The sequence below is a fragment of the Aphelocoma coerulescens genome, chromosome 3 (genome assembly GCF_041296385.1).
Source record: "Aphelocoma coerulescens isolate FSJ_1873_10779 chromosome 3, UR_Acoe_1.0, whole genome shotgun sequence".
NCBI lineage: Eukaryota > Metazoa > Chordata > Aves > Passeriformes > Corvidae > Aphelocoma > Aphelocoma coerulescens.
In genome coordinates, this window is record NC_091016.1 from 107,426,372 (window position 1) to 107,446,425 (window position 20,054).

At 35.4% G+C, this 20,054-nt stretch overlaps 1 protein-coding gene across 5 annotated transcripts in view; it reads left to right on the plus strand.

Moving 5' to 3' along the window:
• The window catches only part of TRAPPC12 (trafficking protein particle complex subunit 12), a 51,730-nt gene that overhangs the window by 12,245 nt on the left and 19,431 nt on the right, over nucleotides 1–20,054 (plus strand). For 4 of the 5 annotated variants that reach the window (XM_069011518.1, XM_069011520.1, XM_069011522.1 and 1 more), the window contains exons 4-7: nucleotides 391–516; nucleotides 1,339–1,477; nucleotides 12,720–12,832; nucleotides 19,425–19,497. In XM_069011518.1, the coding sequence (XP_068867619.1) occupies nucleotides 391–516; nucleotides 1,339–1,477; nucleotides 12,720–12,832; nucleotides 19,425–19,497 (451 nt within the window). The remainder of the gene's footprint in view (nucleotides 1–390; nucleotides 517–1,338; nucleotides 1,478–12,719; nucleotides 12,833–19,424; nucleotides 19,498–20,054) is intronic. The other variant, XM_069011519.1, reaches the window with a different exon arrangement.

Sequence of the window (20,054 nt, forward strand, 5' to 3'; positions counted from 1 at the left end):
GAATTGAATATTTCATGACCGTAGAGTAATTTGGATATTACTGATAATACATGGCTGGCAAATTTTTTCTCCTTTTTTAGGAGAAAACAAAGTTGTGAATATTATAGTATATTCATTTATATAATCAAACATGATACAGCTTTAAGTTTAGAATTCCTTATGATTTTGTGTATTCTTTTGTTTTAGTGATCTGGTAATATTAGTGCTTGATTTCCCTTTTTGCCTAATTAGATGTGCAGATTTGATACATGACATTCTGCTTCTTACTGGCCAGCTCTCCTGACCTTGTTGTTATTACTGATGGGCACATGTCGCTGCTGCAGGCAACATAAGCAGTTGTGCACTTTAGGGACTTTATGATTTTGCTACTTACTCTTTTCTTCTTCCCAGAGCAGTAAAAACTGGAGGGCAGCAGTTGATTTGTGTGGGCGGCTTCTAACTGCACATGGTCAAGGCTATAAAAAAAGTGGACTACCTGCTAGCCATACAACAGATTCTTTACAGGTATGTTTAAAGGTATGCCCTTGTCACTTTTTTCCAACAATATTCATATTGGTATTTTTTTTAACATGATCAAACTCCTTTTCCTAATTGTAACATAGAAACTGAGGTTATTTAAGTATTTTAGCAGGTCACTTTTTCTGTTTTCTTATGTAAAGTAGGCATTCATTTAAAACAAACAGTTTTTTAAAGTAAAATCCAATCTTGATTCTATTTTTTTAAAGGTTTTTACACTAGTAAAATGGAATATGTTTTTCTGTTTTGAAAGACTCACTCTGCTAAAGTTCATGTAACTATCTAGATTGTGAACTTTGTAGTAAGATTCCAAATGTTAGAAATGTATTACATGTTGATTAGAAAATAAGAATCCAAATTAATAAAATATTGCAAATGATTCAGATGTGACCAGATGAGAAATCATGTTTTTGACCCTTGTGATTACAAAGCTCATGTAGTTTCATCAAAAGATTTTAAGAATACCATAAGGTTGGAATCACAGTTAAAATACCAGATTGATAATTTGTACATGCTAACTCATTTTGAAGAGAAATGTTCCAATTTTGAAGCAGGCTAGTTTTTAAGCTTCATCTTCAAAATCTTAGTACCTTTACAAACAATTAAACGTCAGTCCTCTGTGTTTTGTATTAATGATTTGATGAAAAGTATTTTGTAGAAGAGCAGGTTAATATAAATCCTGATTCTTTGCAGTAACTTGGAAACTCTTTACTCAGCTTTTATCAAAAAAGTTGAAAAGTTGAAATTGTATTGCATATTGCTTTTGATTCAAGCTAATAACAGACTTTGTCTTTCCCTTTTCTTATGTATATTAATTTTTAGCTGTGGTTTGTGAGACTAGCACTGCTGGTAAAACTGAATCTGTTCCAAAATGCAGAAATGGAATTTGAACCATTTGGAAATTTAGACCAGCCTGATCTTTATTATGAATATTACCCTAACGTATACCCTGGACGTAAAGGTAAAACACTTGATTTATAAAATGCTTTTTATTTTTGCCGTTTTTACCAGTCATTTTAAAATATTGGTTGGATTCAGGGGGTTTTTAAGCCTAAAGCATTGGAGAGCTTTGGCTTATGTTGGTTTTGGTTTGTTTTTTTCCCCATAAAAATACGATTAGTACATTAAAGTACATTGATTAGTACATTAAAGTATTGCTCGCATTATGGAGGTAGCAATAAGAAGTAACAACTGGTAGAGCAATACAGGTAGGCAGTGTATTTCATGAGGCTGCTGCAGAGGAATGTTTTTAACAAGTAAATATAATCGTTTAGTCCTATGGTATTGAAATTAAAAACTACCGAACTTGAATAGTTCATTTTACCCCAAAGCAGGCTTGACAGATGATGAGAGAGTTTGTGGAAACAGACTCTATAAGCTTTTCCTCTTCAGTTCATCCAGAGACTATCTCTATGCTATTTTTAACATTCACATGCCCATAGGCTACTGCAGGTGTTATTTCCTGGTTTCTAGATTAAAAGGAAAAAAACCACTAAATTTAAAACTAAGCTAATAATTCTTCTTCATTGAAACATGATTAAATATCATATTTGCTTGATAACTGAAAGTAAGTAGAAATCAGAGGTTTACTATGTATCTCATTATTGAAGAGAACGAAAACAACACCAGCTTCATTTCTTTATAAGCAGTTTGTCTCAAGTTACAAACACACTACTTGCCTCTGCTCCAAACAGCCCATAGGTTAACCACATAGTTCCACTTCTCAGAGTATTCTAGTCCTACAGAAGTCTGGGTTTGAAAAATTGCTATTTTTAAGAGTAATTTTGCTCTTGTTCAGGCTATTTTGAAATCTTGTTTTTTCTAAATCAGTTATATAGAAAAGAATAACTCTCTGATGCAAGTACACTGTTGAGTGTTCTTAATGTTCTTTGGCTTTCATGTTTGAACCACAGTGTGTAATAAAACATTTGTAAGACGCAGTTCTTATAGGCAGTGCCACTCTCTGAAAAATTACAGTCCATTTTACATGAGATGCTGGTAGTCTTGATGGGGTAACCTAGAAAGATAGAGGATTTTGAGGTTACTGAAGAAGGGAAGTTGGTGTCAGAAAGTTCATAATTTTTTGCAGATTATTTTGCTTAGTGATGCAAAAGATCAGTTGCAGCCCAGCAAGGCCAATGCAGACTGCCTAGAAAACTCCCTCTGACATTACTCGTCATCCTTCAGGCAATCACAGGTAATTCCCCTGGGAAGGAACTGTGTCAGTTTGAAGAGTGAAAGAGGTCCTGGTCATCAGGTTGGACAGCTTTTTGGATCTGGTGTTCTTAGGGCAGCTGTGCACATGATGCTACAGCAATAGTAGTCTTCCACAGGCCATACGTATGTTTCCATATCTTTTTCAATATTAAAAATAAACTGTTTTGTCTAAGAAAAATCCTTACAGGTCAGTATTTGAGGCACTTGAGTCCTCTTGCCACAGATGATGCAGGGAGCAGCAATTCTGGACAGTCTGGCCAGGTGCACCTGTCCTGTGACTGAGCTTTGCGTCCTGGAGCAATCACTCAACAACTTGTGGCTATTTCATACAAGTTACACAGATATTGATGGTAAAAAAAAGGTGATCTTAAGGAACATAGTCTATTTCATAATTATATGCCTCAGTTCATTTTTAACAGTTGAATTTAGCAACTGGGAGCATAATCTGATCATTTGTAAGGAAAATAGTATCAAGGTTGGATGGAGCTGACCTGCTAGTTGTAGATATCTCATATACGTAGAAGGTGATTATGATGTGGGAACAGCTATCAGACATTCCTTACATAGAGAGAAATGCCATTTGCAGGGATGTAGGAGAACACAGGCAGTTCTTTTTTGTTTACCAATAAACTATGCTGTGCTGGATTATGGATAAAGAAATTTAGTATATGTGCATTGTTAAGCAGCTAATTTAAATAATAAAATACAGATAAATCATTCCTATGTTTTGGTTGAAGTGTATTAGTGTCAATACACAATCCACTGCTATTTGGCAACTTTGTGTATCATTTTGTGGTGTAACAAGCATAAAAGAAAGGGCTTTATTTCAACATTTTAATTTTGATTCATGTTATATAAATGGAGTAAGCACTTAAAAGTCAATTTAAGAAATGAGAGTATAGATATAAATAATCTATCCATTAATTGTATTACAGATAATATTTTGCATAATTTCTTTGTATTCAAAATATTCATAATAAAAAATGTAATACATTAGGAAGTTTTCTGGGTTTTATGCATGAAGTAGGAAAAGTTCGAAACTTCTTACGAGAGTGAGAATAGCCCCTCATCCATTAATCTCTGAGAAATATATCTCAAAGAATTTAGGGTACAAGTAAGTGTATGAAAAGTGAAAGATGCTCTTCCATTAATTTAACTTAACATGGCAAACATGGTCCTCTTAATTTCCCTCTGAAACTCGCCTAGAGGTGTTTCCCTTTTGGCAGCACTGCTAATCTCAATTTCATCCTCATATTTTGTATGGCATTTGCAGCCATGCTATGCACTGATTCTCATTATTGTTGTCTTTATCATGGCTATAAGATGTTGTCCTTCTGGAATCTTCCTGTCCTGGTTTCTGTGGGTTCTTTGTTCAGTCATCTGCATTGCCTGTAGGAGTGCAGCCTTGCAGGGCGTTGATTCTCCTGGGATCCTTGTGTTGGCCAGTGGAGTTGGTTAAGGCACTCTTGGGTCATTCCTGATTGATAAGAAGCAGAGAACAAACTGTTCTCATTTTCTAGTAAAATCTTAAAATTCCTCAGTTATAAATTCACTTCTTTTAAATTCATCTGCATAAAGAAGCTAAAAAGTCCTATTTCTACATATATAATTTTTTTCTTTCATAATAGGTAGGTCCTTAGGTCAGAAACTCTGTTTCAGACTGCTTCCTGCACATCTTTATTGTACTGTGTGGGATATATAAGGCTGAATTTTTGTCATCGTTCTCATGACAGATGGATTTCAGGATTTTTTTAAGGGTTTTAACTTTATACTTACACAGCCTGACCCACTTCTATTCATACCATTTGTGTCTGTGTTCCTTGTGATATGTGATAAACTCTCATTCGATAGCTTGCCTAACCTAAGTCAGCCTTTCCACTGGTAATGCCTATGTGTTTCTGGACCTGTGAGAGCCAGCAGTTAAAATGGAACATTAAAATGCTATTTCATTCTTTTATCAGGTAATTTGGTCTTGGTTCTGGTTAATAGAGCAGTAAGTGACAGAAAAGTTAATGCTGCCAAAATCAGTCTTCTAAAGCTACAAAACTTGTGAATAATTTATTTTGTATTAGAAAGGGGGAAAAAATAAGCTGTGCATAAGTAAAAATTTGACTTCATTCCCCTGACCAGAAGCTTATGTAACATGGGGTGGGGTTTTTTTCCCTTTTCCTTTTATCATTCTCCTTGTGATGATGCAGCATCATCTGTATTCCTCTAAATGAAATCAGTCTTCTATTCTCTGGTGGGAAGGGCCTAAATAAGGAATGTGGCATTAAATATCTAGTTGTATGTGTTCTAGAAACTTAATTCATACTGTACACCTTCCCTTGAGCTCTGGTTTTAATACCAACACAAGGTTTTTAAAAGTGTGGCAGTGTTGTGACTAGGGATATACTAGTGTGTCCTGTGATAGGATGGCTCTTCTGGATGGATAGTGATAGTTTAAAAAAAATAATATAAATAATACATATATATGTATATATATATGTATAAAATATATATATATGTATAAAATATACATATATATATATATAAAATATATATTTTTTTCTCAAAATAGTGTGAGTCTATCACAACTGCTCTAGCATTTTTAACTAGTGGTACTTCTATGACATTACCAATATCCACTCCAGTTAGAATTTTTATCAGAAATATATGAAAAAATTAATAGAAAGAAATTGTGTGAAACTTCATTTTTAATGTGTCCTTAGTTACTCAAGCAGTGGTCTTAATTTGTTTCTTTTATTCAATTTTGAAATTCCAGTCATTCTAAAGGAATGGTATCATAAATGGTCTGGAACTATCACTCTAACTCATGGTGTTAATGAGTTTTCAGTGCTGATGTGTAAGGTGAACTGTAATAATTGTTACTACATTTTGTAAGCTTATAAAATAGCAAAATTTGTAAAATGAGAAACTAGTTTTGTATCTGTTGATACAGAGATCCTATGAAAACACTTACCCAGAATATTTCTCTAATACCCACAACAGACATTTTAAAGGCGTCTGGACTGTGTGTAGTCCAGAAGAATATGTACAGCTCCAAGGTCTACCTGAAGCTGGTCCTGAATATCAGCCTGTGCCATAAGTAAGGACAGACTTGAGTTGGGGAAAGTATCTCCTTTATGTGATGCTTCTATAGTGGTGTTTGGCCATTTTGAGTTTACTCTCTCCCTTTCTTTTCCTCTTCTACTTGTCTATGCTGGTATGAGGCAGGCTGGCTGAAGCTTTTTTTTTCCATTTATGGGGTCTGATGATGCTATAAATAAAACATCCTTTTTTTTTTACCCTCATCAGATTTTGATTAGTGGGATAACTGGCAGAATATAAAGTGGTGTGAGGAAAAAAGATAAATAATAATAAAAATATTAATAATAAAATATTGTGGTAGGTAGAGAGACAAAAGGAAGTAATCAATGTAAAAACAAAGATAAGAGAAGAAATGCACAGGCTAGAGAAATTATATCATAGAGAGTGCTTGTGTTCCATGAATGAATTTTGCAGGAAAGCAGAAAAAAAATACTCCATTGTTACACATGGTACTGTTTTTTTTTCTCACGTGTTACCACAAATACTGCCTGAAGTTAACACTCCCATGTCAGACTGATTCAGTCTTGGCAGTTGCTCAGGAGGGTTCTTCATTCAAGCTCATGTTGGCAGTAAAAAACATATTAAAACGTCTCATAGAACTGGTTTGCCGATTATTTTGTTTTCGTTATTGTGTACGTCTCTACTGCCTCTTTAAATTCACTGTTCTGTTGTTTCAGAGCTACCTTCTACCTGTAAAATCAGGTAATACAACTTGAATAAATACCACTCGGTTATTCAGACTACTCAGACATGCAAATAGAAATTTTTCTGAAATGATACAGATATTTTAGTTAAGAAATGTATATATAATCTAAGGGGGTAGAGTACTGCTAAAATACTTAATTGTGCATTCTTTCCCAAGGCTACATAGTTTCACTGTAGACAGTACCAGCTTTACACAGAATTTCTTAATACTATGAGCAAGTAATTCATTTCTAAATTCTGCCTTAATACAGTTATCAGTAGGTAAGATTTAGGGTGATCTCTTTGCTGCAGGGCAATTGTTGTAGAGTTTTCCGCATTCTTTCTCTTATATTTTCCTTTCTTCAGTGCAAGTAGCTCCAAATTACTGAAAAAGTATTTTTGAAACCTTTTAAAACCAGATCATGATTCAGAGTTTCTGTTCCTAGGTCATGTGCAGTTAAATTGTAAAGTATATGCAAGCATGTAATTTCAGATAAAATTTTCAAAACATTTTCTTTAAATGGTTACAAACATTTAGGCTCCTATCTCATCTTCAGTCTCTCTGGATTGAAGGTAATAAACAAAAACTTGGAAACTAGTCTGTTGAACTGGGATTTTTAAGTGTACTTTTAATTGCTAGTCAGCAAAGCTAGGATTTGAAGTTTACTACATTATGCCTCTGAAGAATCCTATAAATTTTATAAATACACTGTTGGTAGAAGTATGGCAAGGATATACATCTCTCTTTGAATATATACGTGTAAAGCAGAATATTTTTCAGAAACTGGATTTTGTTTATTTCTCTTTTACCCAGTGAAGGAAGGAATTGTTTTGGTTTGGGTTGGGTTTTTTTACTGTTATAAGATCCTACTTTATCCTTTTAGTAATTGGTAATCTGCTCTTCTGTTGCTTTTTGGCATTTAAGATTTGTTGAACAAGCTGTAGAAGGCAGATCAGAAAGCATTTCTGGTTACTGGTTTGCAACAAGAAAATACAAAGATAAAATGGTTGGTCATTGGAATACTCTTCTCTGCTCCAAAAGGGCTGCAGATGAGGGCTGCAGTTCGAATTTGATTGACATGAGGTGATGTTTATGTTTTGACAGTTACGAAAATGTGCAGCTGTTCATAAAGAAATAGAAATTGAAATCTGTGGTCTTAGAAAATTCTACCTGATCTTACTCTTTCTTCCATCTGTTCCCATGCTTTCAGAGTATCCATTTTCCTTTCAGCAGACCCTTTTTTTATTTTTTTAGTTTTGCCTTTTGTATGCTGATAATACATGTGTATATATACATACAAATGAAATTAATTCATGTGAAAGTAACAATCAAAAATCACATTCTTTGAAAAAAAAAATCTCCAGTGTATTTAAAAGTGATTTCTAAGAAAATTGTCCTAAAATTAAACCATTTTCCATTATAAATTTTTTATATATTATTATGAAACCCCTAAAGAAGAGCAACAGAGGTCAACTGTAAAATATCAAGCTAGAATAAGACCTATTTAACTTAAAAATAAAATTTCTATATATAGCAGTAATTGTAGGGTATTGCCTTCTGTGGAAATTAAGCTTAGATGGCATAGTTTTACTGTGTAAGAGGACATTACTGTAGAAATCAGAAGCATGAAGTAGAGAGCAAAATCATGTTCTTAACTAAACATTGTAATTACAGGATATGCTATTTGTTTTAAATACTTCTTTGACATGTTGCCCTGTTAAATTCAGTGCTGAGTTAAATATAAGAGAGTACGTGGGTTTGACTCCAAGTAGTTTTGCAAAAGACAGTCTGTGATAAATTCAGTGTTTATATAATTTTTTTTTATCCCTAGTGGGATACCACAGGAATATATATGTATGCATGCTTGTATAGAAACCTATTACAAAGAAATATGTCTCTCCCTGCATGCTTTAAGTATGTGGCGTCACAGTAAGTGAGTAGGTGAAACTTTTCAGACAAGATAATGTAATCCTTAGTCTAACAAGCACATGTATTATTTCTGTTACAGCTGAGTGTTAGTGTAGTCAATCTTACTTTCTTGTTTTGTTTTTTTTTTCCCCAATGTGTGTTCATTGAGGGAAATATAGTTTTTTTTCCCCTGCTAATCTTCTTTTCATTTAATTTTGTACTCCAAATTCTACAACCTGCCTTCAGACCTTCCTAACACTATTATTATTGATCTACCTGAGTCATCAGCAGACATCATTTACTTCTTCCCAATTATTTTCTTGCTAAACTAGACAGTGTAAAATGAAAATTACAGTGTTTTCTGAAAATCTCTTTTGCCTTTTTTAAGTCTCACCTCTTGTCAGTTCTAACGCATCTGTTAATCAATTACAGAATTGCATTGGTGAACAGATTTCTTCACATGCATCTTCTATTACTGCCATGTATTTCTTTTTGAGAAGTGTATGTAAATTAGCACCTTATATTAGTAGCACTCATTGAAAACTTTACCAAATCTAAGTAATTTATGGCCTTTTTTTCAACCAGAAAATCAGTTTATTAATGTAGGAACTGAATTAGGTACATTATCCATACTTCATATAATTTAACTAAAGAGCAGTTTACTTGTAGACAGGAACGTATCTGGGAAAATTCATTTAGCCAAAAATCTCAAGAGTTTATAATTCATAAGCAGCATATTTAAGGTCTATATTTGGATGAGTGGCTTGAATAAATGCTGCAGGTTTTTTATGGGCAGTTTGCTCATCTGATTTGACCTGAAATTACACAATACTGTTTACATGGACTGGTAAGAAAGCCTTACCAGTGGTAAAAGGGCATTTCTCTTCTCCTTTCCCCAGTTGTCACATTTGTATGAGAGCATGTGTACAGTTTTGTGCTTTCTTCCAAAAAAAAAAAAATCCTGCTATTCAGAAGGATTACAAGGAAACTGAGGAAAGGAGGGCTGAAAGAGCTAGTGTTTCTGGTATTTTAAATAAAGTTAGCAGCTTGTTTAATAAGCAGTAAGTAACAGACATTCATTGGATGGATTTGCTGGATGTTTAAATTTCTATTTATGTAATGAGTTAGTAAAATTTCTATTTATGTAATGAGTTTCAAAAAGAAAGAGAAGAAACAGATGCTAGAGTTTTAGATCCTCCTGTGAGAAATTGTAATATAAATTCTGATTTGAAAATTCTTTACAGTAACTAGCTTTACACCCTGGGACAGCTTTCTTCTGGTTTTGTTTGAGAGATCTGTCACCACACCTGATGTACTACTGAGGATCTCACTGGAATGCTTTTTGGTCACAAGCTACAAAGGAAATATGAAGTGGTTGAGAAATAATACATCCATACAGTACATTTTGAAATAATATGGTTCTGAATGCCTGTTACAACTGAGGACTTAATTGTAATAGGAAATAAATCAGATTCTTATGGAATCTAAGTTGACCTAGAGTCTTATTCATCATTCTGACGTCCTCTGACACCACTTCCAATGATGTAGAGTGGTAGTGAGTTATTCTGTGAGGATCATAGTAGAGTAGTTTCATTCAGCAATACGTAAGATCAGTTCTTTACAAAATACAGAATTCTAAAAAACTGTTTCACAAAACATTATATACATTTTATAAAAATTGGTAATGAGCTGTTTCATCTGTGTTCCATTAAATACCTGTCTGTATGTTGATATGTTCTGGTACTAATTCAAGTTTTTTGTATGAGTGTTTATTGAATTGACCTCTTGTTGCATCTTACAAGAGGATGTAAAGATACAGACTTGTTCAGAATTGACAATACTGCAACACAGTCATTAATCAAAATGTTGCTGAAACTTTATACTCTTTCCGTTTTAAAAAAATTTCCCATTTTTTATCTTTGCCTCAGAAATCCCACTGAGTGCAGCAGAAGGTGCATCATCAGTAACTTAAGACTACTTTCTCCAAAAGAACATTACCAAACTAGCTGGTCCTAGACACTGATTTTTTTTGGCAGGATTACTGTTGGATTGTGGAGTTAGAACTTGGTCACCAGAGAGGTGGTAGAGATAGAACCAGCCAGAGTTCAGATTTGCTTCCATAGGTTTGCAGTGCAGTTTGCAGCATGTCTACAAAGTCATTTTTCTCCGGTGTTTTGGCACAGAATTTACTCTTAAATTATTTTCAACTTCCTTTTTGTTGTTGTTCACCGCCTACGCTGACCATGTATCTTCTGTCATGCTAGGCACTATTTGGAATACATACATAAAATATTTCACATCTTTTGTTACTTGTTGAATCAACTTCTGCGTGTCTCTTAATAGAATTTCAAGGGCAGTTTTATTTTCTTAAAGTTTTTTTCCACATATGATGATGCATGAAACTCGTGTGTGTCCCTTACAGGAACACAGCAGTCAGGGAAGCCATGGGGAATAAATGGTTAGCATCAGCAAAAGAGAATTTATGTCAATGTAAGTGGCTTGCTGTGAAGGTCATAATTAGTGAGACTTGTGATGAAAATTTTGTCAACCTTTAAAAAATGTCTAGAGGCAGTGACTCATTCGTATAGCATTTACCTCTTTGACGTACAAGCCTGTCAAGAACAGGTGCAAAAATCTATTTAGAAAGCTCCTGAGTCCTGTTTTTGAGAAAAGATGAGGCAAGAGGTGACTTGAGAGGCAAATCCCCTTAGAATATGTGTACAGCCAATGTACATATCAAAATATTAGAAATGTAGAAATGGCATGGTATTTTGCAGGGCCTATATCCCCATCATGCCAGCTCTGATTTGGTTTCAGTAGTGGTGTTTAGTTTCTGTTCAGTGTTGTTGTCTATGTATCAGGATTATGCAGTTACCTGAAAGCAAGATGTTGCACACACCAGGGTTTGGGTAAGCTCCTAAAACTGCATGTGAAGTCAGCCAGGATGCCCACAAACTTAGACAATGAGGTCTTTGGCAAATATAATAATAATAATAATAATAACAGCAACAGTAGTAGTGGTAGTAGTAAACTAGTATGAAAAGGAAGACATTTCTTTTTGTCCCAAAATATTGCTCAAAATTCCCCATCTTACCACGTTTTGAATGAACCAGAAATTACACAAAAGTATGCCAAAAGGTTTTGCATGCCCCAGTTGACACTATACCGTGCCATAAATCAAGTCCCTCTGGATGGGAGAGAACTTGCTGAAAGTCTTTGCAAGGAGTTTGAGAGATAAACCAAGACTTTTCCTTAAGTTTCAATGCTTCCAGATAGTTGTTTATTAAGTCTTATTAGAGGAACAGAGCCACTAGCGTGACCCAGGTACAGCATGGAAGGAAGAAAAGTAGGAGTGAGAGCGTCTCCTGACTCTTTATCAAGATTTACACAGCTTTTAAAGATATTTTAAGCAATAGTTACTAAAAACGTACATTATTTTCACTTTCCTACCAATTATTCAGTAACACGACTGGGAACTGCGGAATTTTCTATCCAGTCATTCCAAACTACTTTTACTGCAGAATATGGAGTAGTAGAAGAAGGAGAAGAAGGTTTAGAGAACAACAAATCCTCCATTTTGATGTTTTTTACTCTTATCTATTTACTATAAAGAGAAGCCCAAAACCTCTAAATTTTTCACCCTGTGACAATCTTACATAGTAGTCTATCACCTAATTCACACCACTGTATTTTCTAGTTGTTGTCTGACTGTTGGTAATTTTTTCCAAGGTTTGAAGTTAAAACAGTGTTGTTCAGGGGGGTAAGAACCCTTAAAAACAGGCAGAGAAATATTCTTGGCACTCTGGGTTCCCACACCAGTTATATCTCTTTCACAAGCATACTTTGAAGGCCAGTAATTTCATCTTATTTATTCTGCACTGGTTATAAAATATACATAATTCTTAAATGCTAGCAGTAATGTTGTAGCTGCAACTTGAGTAAACTTCATTTCTTTAAGTCCTTCATTTTATTTAGTGTAAAAAAAATCTTAAGTGAAACACTGTACTTCCCAGTACAACTTGTTTTTGAATATTTGAGTTAGGTGCACCTTCTTCTTACCTTCTTGATTATGGTTTACTTGTGTTTGTCTATTTAAAACATGTTAAACATGTCACATGATACACCTGAGGAAAAGTTTCCTATTTTTTCATCTTTCACATTTTTCATCAGGAGAAGAAAAAGATATGAAGGCAAAATGGACTTTGTGATATAAACACTAGTGAGGCATACCTTTTTCAATGTAGGCAAATCACAAATGGATCATTTTAGCAACCACACTTAACACAATTAATTATGTTTCTAGGTTCCATGGTTCCTTTCTCCATGCGAATTTTGCATGCTGAACTTCCTCAGTACCTAGGAAATCCTCAGGAATCACTTGACAGACTGCATAGTATGAAGATAATCTGCGCCAAGGTAACAGCATCTCTAGACACTAACATTTCTTAATGTTTAAGAAATAAATTTTATTGTCCTTACAAAGAACATTAAGCTTCAATTATGACATTCTTTACTCCATCTTGATACAAATAAGAAATTTGTTATTAAAAGTAATGAAGTGCCACTTCCATTTTAAGAGATACCCTTCTCTCCTCTGTGGTAGCTCTGGCTCAGCTGAGTAGAACAGAGGACACATTTCATGCTTTTGCCAGACAAGATATGGAGCACAGTAAGCAGATGTGTTTAAGGGTGAGTAGGAGAGATTTCTTCCCTCCACTCAACTGCATCCAGCTTGCTGAAAACAGTTGTTAATGACCTTGATCCTTCAGCAATAGTCCAAATAGCTGGTTTTAGGAACAACAGTCATTTAGGAATATAAATACAACCTTCTGAGTTTGGTTGGGGTTTTTGTTTTATCAAAAACTATAATATAAAATTATGGCTTAAATTATAAGGTGTGGGATTTGTTGGTGCTGAAATTGGAGTCATGGTGTTGTGAGCACTAACTTTTTTCACTAAAACCAGCAACCCTGACCATAAGCATTCATCCTTAAATGTTTTTTTTACAGAAATCTTTCCCAAATAGTCTAATGCACCAGTGACCATGAATTTTACAGTGTGGTAAATTGTAGAAGAAATGCAACTGTATTGCTTTATCTATGACACTTGAAAGTTCAAAACTATATGTAAGATAAATACATGTGATTACTTTTCATTTTCAGTATTCCTTGCAAGTTTCCTGTATTTACTTCTTAAAATAACTTGGATAAGGGAAGTGGAGGGCTTTGATAATTGCCAATTGTATATCTATAATGGCGTTAGGTGTATGAAATCAACTTTCTTCTAACACAGTAATGTCTAGGAAAACCAAATGTTTACAGTAAAAAGCCCATTTCTTTGTATTATGAGGGGAAAAAATGAATGGTTTAGGTAAGAAGATGTGAAAGTGGCATCTTCTATAAAGTTGTTAAGAATTCATTTGGAAATGGTTGAGAGATGTATCGAATTTGGCCAAGAAGTGCTACTTCTTAGCACTTGATGACTGCTCTTCTAATAATATCACTGGCCAGCTGTTCTCTCTGGCCCTCTTCTTTATAAGCAGTCCTCAATTTGAAGTAATTCTGTTCTTCTAGGAAATGCCATACTTTTCTATTGCAGGATTTCATGGTGCTTCTACTGATATTTGCCTGCCCCAGTCTGCAGCAGATTGGCTGTCTCATATCTTGGATTTATGCAATCTGGTATTAAGTGCTGCACTGTCTGCCCTCAGTCATGAAGGTGCCACTAGGTTCCAAAACTGAACTGATTTCTAAGTTCCTTAATCTTGTAAAGAAGAGAGAAGACTGCATGAATGTGAACGAGGGAGTGACTGCTGAGCAAGGCATTCATCAGCCATCTGGCAGACTTGATTGAAATGGCCATATCTCAGTTACAGTGTGATCAGCCATGATTCTCTGCCGGTTAAAGATTGTTGGTCAGTAGAGGAATGAAGTGAAAGGAAATTAACTCTGTCCCCACACATACACTCCTTTATAAGACCTTCAGGTCATCTACAGCCTTGAGGTGGCTCTGCCTCTGCTGTTTACCTCAAGTGCATATCCTTAGAGCATACCCAGTGTACCAAGGACACTTTTAAACTATAATACAAGATTTTGTTTGAACATGAACTAGGCTAATTATTTGTTTAAATAAGGGAAACTGAATATGGTGGAGAAGATGAAATAGAAATAAAGGAGAGTCACAAATTATTATATACATGTTTCCCTGCCTAGTAAGTTCTTGAAGAATAGGTCTTTTTACCTGCGTTCTCAGTCCATCAACTGCTAGTGACCTGGCTCACTGCAAATTCTGTGTTATTCCTTGTGCCCTTGGAGAAAGCTGCTTTGGGGCTGGCTCTACATCTTCCACGAGCTCTTCTGAGGAGTCTCCTGTTCTCTGCGCTTGGTTCAGAGATTGTCACCTCTTTGCCTTCCTGTGTCTGAGTTTGCAAGGTTTCCCCTGGGTTACTGTGTTCAATTGCAGCAAGAAAGACAACAATATCCCTTTCGTTCTGACAGATTCTATTAGAACCAGGATATGGTAGTGAGGACAAGCTATTGTCTGTGCTGGTGGATGCTTCGTTTTAAAGTACAGTTCACAGATAACTACAAATAAAACATCCTTCTTGGAAATATTTCTGATCAGTTATTCTATATACCTCTTTGCAGATTACTTCATTTGTTTGCATTCAGTTAAATACCTTAATTTTTGGAGCAATTCAAAGACAACTGTAGAAACAAGAGTGTGGAAAAGGACAGCTTGTAAAGATAACTGTGTTTTTAAAAGACAGTTGTAAATTGTTGGTAATTTAACCATTTGAAGTCAGGGCTGGCTAATAAAAAACATTGTTTACATATGTTTTGATTTTTGTATGCTGTTTGTCTAATGATCACATCTGGAATGTTCAAGAATATGGTTCTAATACGTATAAAAACACATGGCATAACCAAGAAAATAACATAAAGGATGTACACTCATTAGTCTTAATATTTGTATGTGACACTTGGGAACCATTTGGGTTATAACAGAATTAATTGGGGAGCTTTCAACCAAAAGCTTCTAGTGTTTTACCTCCCTATTTTAAAAAGTGGAAAAATAATCTTTGGTCATCTGTATTTACAGAAGGGCATGCGAATCATCATTATGTAAATGAGATGATCTCGGAGTCATAAAAGCTAGAAGAAAGAAAAGACCTATTAGCTCACCTAGTCTGTCTCTCTGCAATGCAAGGTTGTTTTGTAGTTTTTAATGAGCCAGTCTATGGTGCTGAGGCCACATCCCTTGGGGGGTTATTCCAGGCTAATGGTAATGCGTTCTGATCATAAGAAAATTTGTCTTTCTGTTTCATTTCTTTTCCCTCATGTAACAGTGGGGTTTTTTCCTATCCAATACTTGCTTTTAATCTGCTAAATTCTTTATTGCTTTTTGTTGTATATATTCTACAGACATTTGTCAACTTTAGATTAATCATTCCACTTAAAGATGGAACTGTATTAATTTAGGTTAGTTGGTACTTACAGCCTCCATCTACTTAGATATTTCTGGTACCTGAAGCAGGATGGGAGGTTGGGTGCAAAAATGTTATTTTCATTTTTCCTGTATATATTTTTCCATATATATTTTTTCCTGCAGTAATGTTTTTTCCGTTTCCAGTATTCCTGCGAGTGTCTAATCAAGATCTGGTTAGATATTTTGCATCTATTTCTATATGTACAACATTGGGAAAGTAATTATCTATAGTCCCAAATGGGTGTTTATAGCCTGGGAGAGGAATCCAGTGGAATTGTTACTGTCTCTATGTTACTGCTGGTCTTCCCAACATGAACTGCCTCAATGAGTTGTTGCACCTCTAAGTTTGCCTTGAAATTAATGAAATGGTCTCTGAACAACCAGGCAATAAGAGTAACAATAGTAACTTAAATCACGAGTGTTTGTTCTTTTCATGTGTTTATTTAAAAACATAAGCATGATCACTTTAGTGCTAATAATGCTGAGGACATGCTATAAAATGCTTAACTGGAGACCAAAATCTGAAAAGAACAACTTCCAGGCTAAATCTAAACTCCTCTCTTTTTTGTACCTATGCTTCTCTAGATGTTTGAGGGAGAGGTCCTGGAAATTTACCCATTTCATAGTATAATGTATTTCACTTTCAAACCCCAGTTCCTCAACTGCCAGAGCTGTACTGGGCTCTTCTACCAGGTGGGTGGAGCAGGGGCAAGTGGATTAACTGTCTTGCTTCCTAAAAAGACCTCTGCAAGTGTTACCTCTGCAAAACTTGTCAAAAATACTTTTGGGCCATTTGCACATCAGCCACAACTTCTGTAGTTCCACCACTCTCCTTCATGAGTAGTTATGTTCCTCCTCGCACTTTCATACACAGTCTTCCATATCTTCTGGTCTTCTGTTTTACTTCCAAATTGGTGAACTTCCCAGTCTCTTTGAAATTTCAGTCTCTTAGGTCTGATTATTATAAGCTTCTGGTTGGTAAGGTGACATAAGTTTTCTGGTTTTCATATGTTACTTCAGTCTGGGAGGTATTTGTCTTGACACCTTGTTTGTTAAGTTCATAGAAACTATGATGACGCTGTACCAGTCTGAGTACCCAAAAAGCCACACTTCCAGAAGCACCAGAAAAGGCTAAATTGTGGTATGCATATAGTAGTAATTCCAGCATTCAGGCAGTAGATAGGGAATGAAACAGAAGACTCAGTGAAGTAATACTAGCCAGTGAAACTAATACACTAACTCAGTGAAAGTGTGCATTTGTAAGTGTTCAAAACAAGAAAAAGCATAGGTCGTATGTAAAACTGATGAATTAAATGGTAGAAGTGTTCAATCATATTTTCCTTCATATTAGGAACATGGATGGTTAGAGCTATGTCATGTGATATTGCTAGAATAAACAGTTTACCGCCTAAATATTTCATACCGACTGAACCCTATAACTTATACTGAGGAACTGTCAGAATCATTGATGTTACTATTAAACAATTCTTGGAAAATGGGGAAATGCCCAAATACTGGAAACCTGCAGGTGGTGTTTTTGTACTTAAGAAGGGCAAAAGAGAGATAAACCTAGGGAATAAAACAATTAGCCTCAAATCATCACCAAGCTCTGTTTTAATTATGTTGAGTTTGAGGTGATGGCTAGATATCCCCAAGTAATGCCACAGAATGGTTAATGTAATACTCTATTTGTATGCTAATATCTAGTTCTTCCTTTTTGGATTATGCTAGTGAGTATGTTTTCTGAGAAATACATTGTCTTTTTAAGGAAGACAGCATGTCACCTTGATGAAGGCCCCTTGTTGTGTTCATACCATTTTAAGAGTAGGAACTTTGGGCCTTACTGAATTTGAGAAGAAATCACTAGATATTTTGTAGCAGAAGAGAAAGATCAGGGTTTTCAGACCAGAGAAATAGATTATAAAGTGGTTTGGATTTGTGAGAGAGAAGAATGTGGGGGTTTTTTTCTGTCCTATTACACACCAGGCATTTAACATTGAGAGGTAGCACTTTGGTTTCTAAGTGATTTCTAGGTGGCTGCGCTGCTTTTGAAAAGTGGGACTGAGAGTCAGTCTTGCAGGCGTGCTGCTGCCAGCACATAAATTGCCACCTGTCAGCTAAGCTGCAGTATCTACTGGTGTATGCTCATAGCCTCTCAAAATCTGAGGTACAGCAGCTCAGTCTAGCCCTCTGGGACCAAAGTTTACAGTAAGCCATATTACCTTGTATTTATCATGGCCTAACAGTTCTTACCGGGAAAATTAGCCTGGCTCAGCTGGCAGGTGGTAAATGTTCTACAGTCATTGTATGTCTCTCCTTGCTCTAAAGTTCGTGGTAGCTAAATTTATGAACTTAACTTCAACACTTCACTCTAGTGCATGAAAAGGGCTTGGTTTCTCACAGGGCAGTTTCTTCCAGTTTAACATGTCTAAAATTGGTGGCATGAGATGACTTTCTGGAGGTACAGACGACCTTCACTGGCTGTAGAAAACACCAGTACACTTTGCAAGGCCAGATTAATTCTATCTGTCTTCTTTTTTGAGGATTTCCTGTGTTGATTTGAAGTGTTCCTTTATGAAGCACTGAGCACAATTGGAATACTTTGTTGGTTTAGGAAAAGACAATTACTTCTTATGCTGCCAGAAACTGAAAGCTCTTCATTTGGAAGTGCAGTCAGTCCCCAGAAGAGGCAGTGCCTCGTATTTCCTTCATTGGGTAACCACAGTGGCTGATTAAAACAGCAAGTGGCCCTAATAGTTTTTTGAAGGAAATCTCAGGCATCATTCTACAACCAAAGTTATACCTCTGTAACAGGAAACATGGAGTCATCTGTGGGAATCGGGAAATGAATTTGGAGAAACTGTAATGGAATTAGGAAAAGGAAAGTTGTCGTGTATTTCAAATAGAGCCCTGCATGCATATTTTAAAAGTGCTTGAGACACAAGCTTCATTCAGTATACATTTCCATTCTTCCAACAAAACAACAAATGTTTCATTCACTCAACAATTTACATGATTTAATACTATGATAAATAGAAAGAAGCAATAAACCCCAAAGTCTGAGAAGGAAATTGCAGTAAGAACTAAGAGGAATACCTCATTAAAGACAAAAACATGAAACTAAAGAAACTAAAGCCCATACTTAGGGTGAGGAAGTCAGGAGGCCGTGGCCTTCTCTGAAAAATATCAGTTTGATTTTCATTGTGGTCATTAATGTTCGTTCTCTGGTGAAGCATATTTCCTGTTTTACTTAGCAAAATGTATATGACCCTAGAGTGTGCTGACATTTAATGTTCTGTAAGTATCATAAACCGAACTCTAACATCCTTCTACAATACAATGGCTCTCTTACTTTATGCAATTGATCTAGCTATGGTAATAACCAGTAATTTTGAACTCTACCTAGGTGAAGCATTCCTGCATGAATTGGTTTACACAGAGACTGTAAATTGTAGATAATTTGCATTAACTTATAGTGCTGTTTAAACTCATGTTGGTTACTTTAAAAAAATTACTACAGATATTAGAAAACTTGGAACAAGGCTTGGCTGAAGATGGAAGTATGACTAACATTACACAGGAAAACAGACAAGGTAGGTATTCTTTAAACATTTTTTTCACAGATGGTGTGTTTTTATTGCTAGCCTAAGTATTCCAGAAGTTTTCACAAGAGTGCCCCAGACTGGCTAAAACAGTAGTTTTGTAGTCTGATAGCCTACTCAGCCCCTGAAATGATACATCTTGTGCTGCTTTTTGCTGGAATTAATTTCACAATTTTGCTCTTGATCAAACTCATGCAATAAATAAATTCTTTTTCCTACTTAGGAGAAACAACGTGGCTGTTATCTTTTAGTGATGAATATATATGTGTATTGGTATTGTAAGTAGATGGATGTTTCATCTTAAGCCTTGGCTGACTGACTCCTCTCAAACCTCATGTCTGACATCACTCAGTTTTTTCAGATTGAACTACCACCATACAGTGGCTACTCTGGCTTAGGGTGCTGCTGCACAGGTGGCTGAGTCTCACTGTAGCTGCATGGTACTTAGACTCCTGAAATATCTAAGTCACTCGTTAGAACAATGTTTAGATTATATTGAGCTGCATCATCATTTTCATGATTTTATGTCCAATTATGTTTATCCCGTC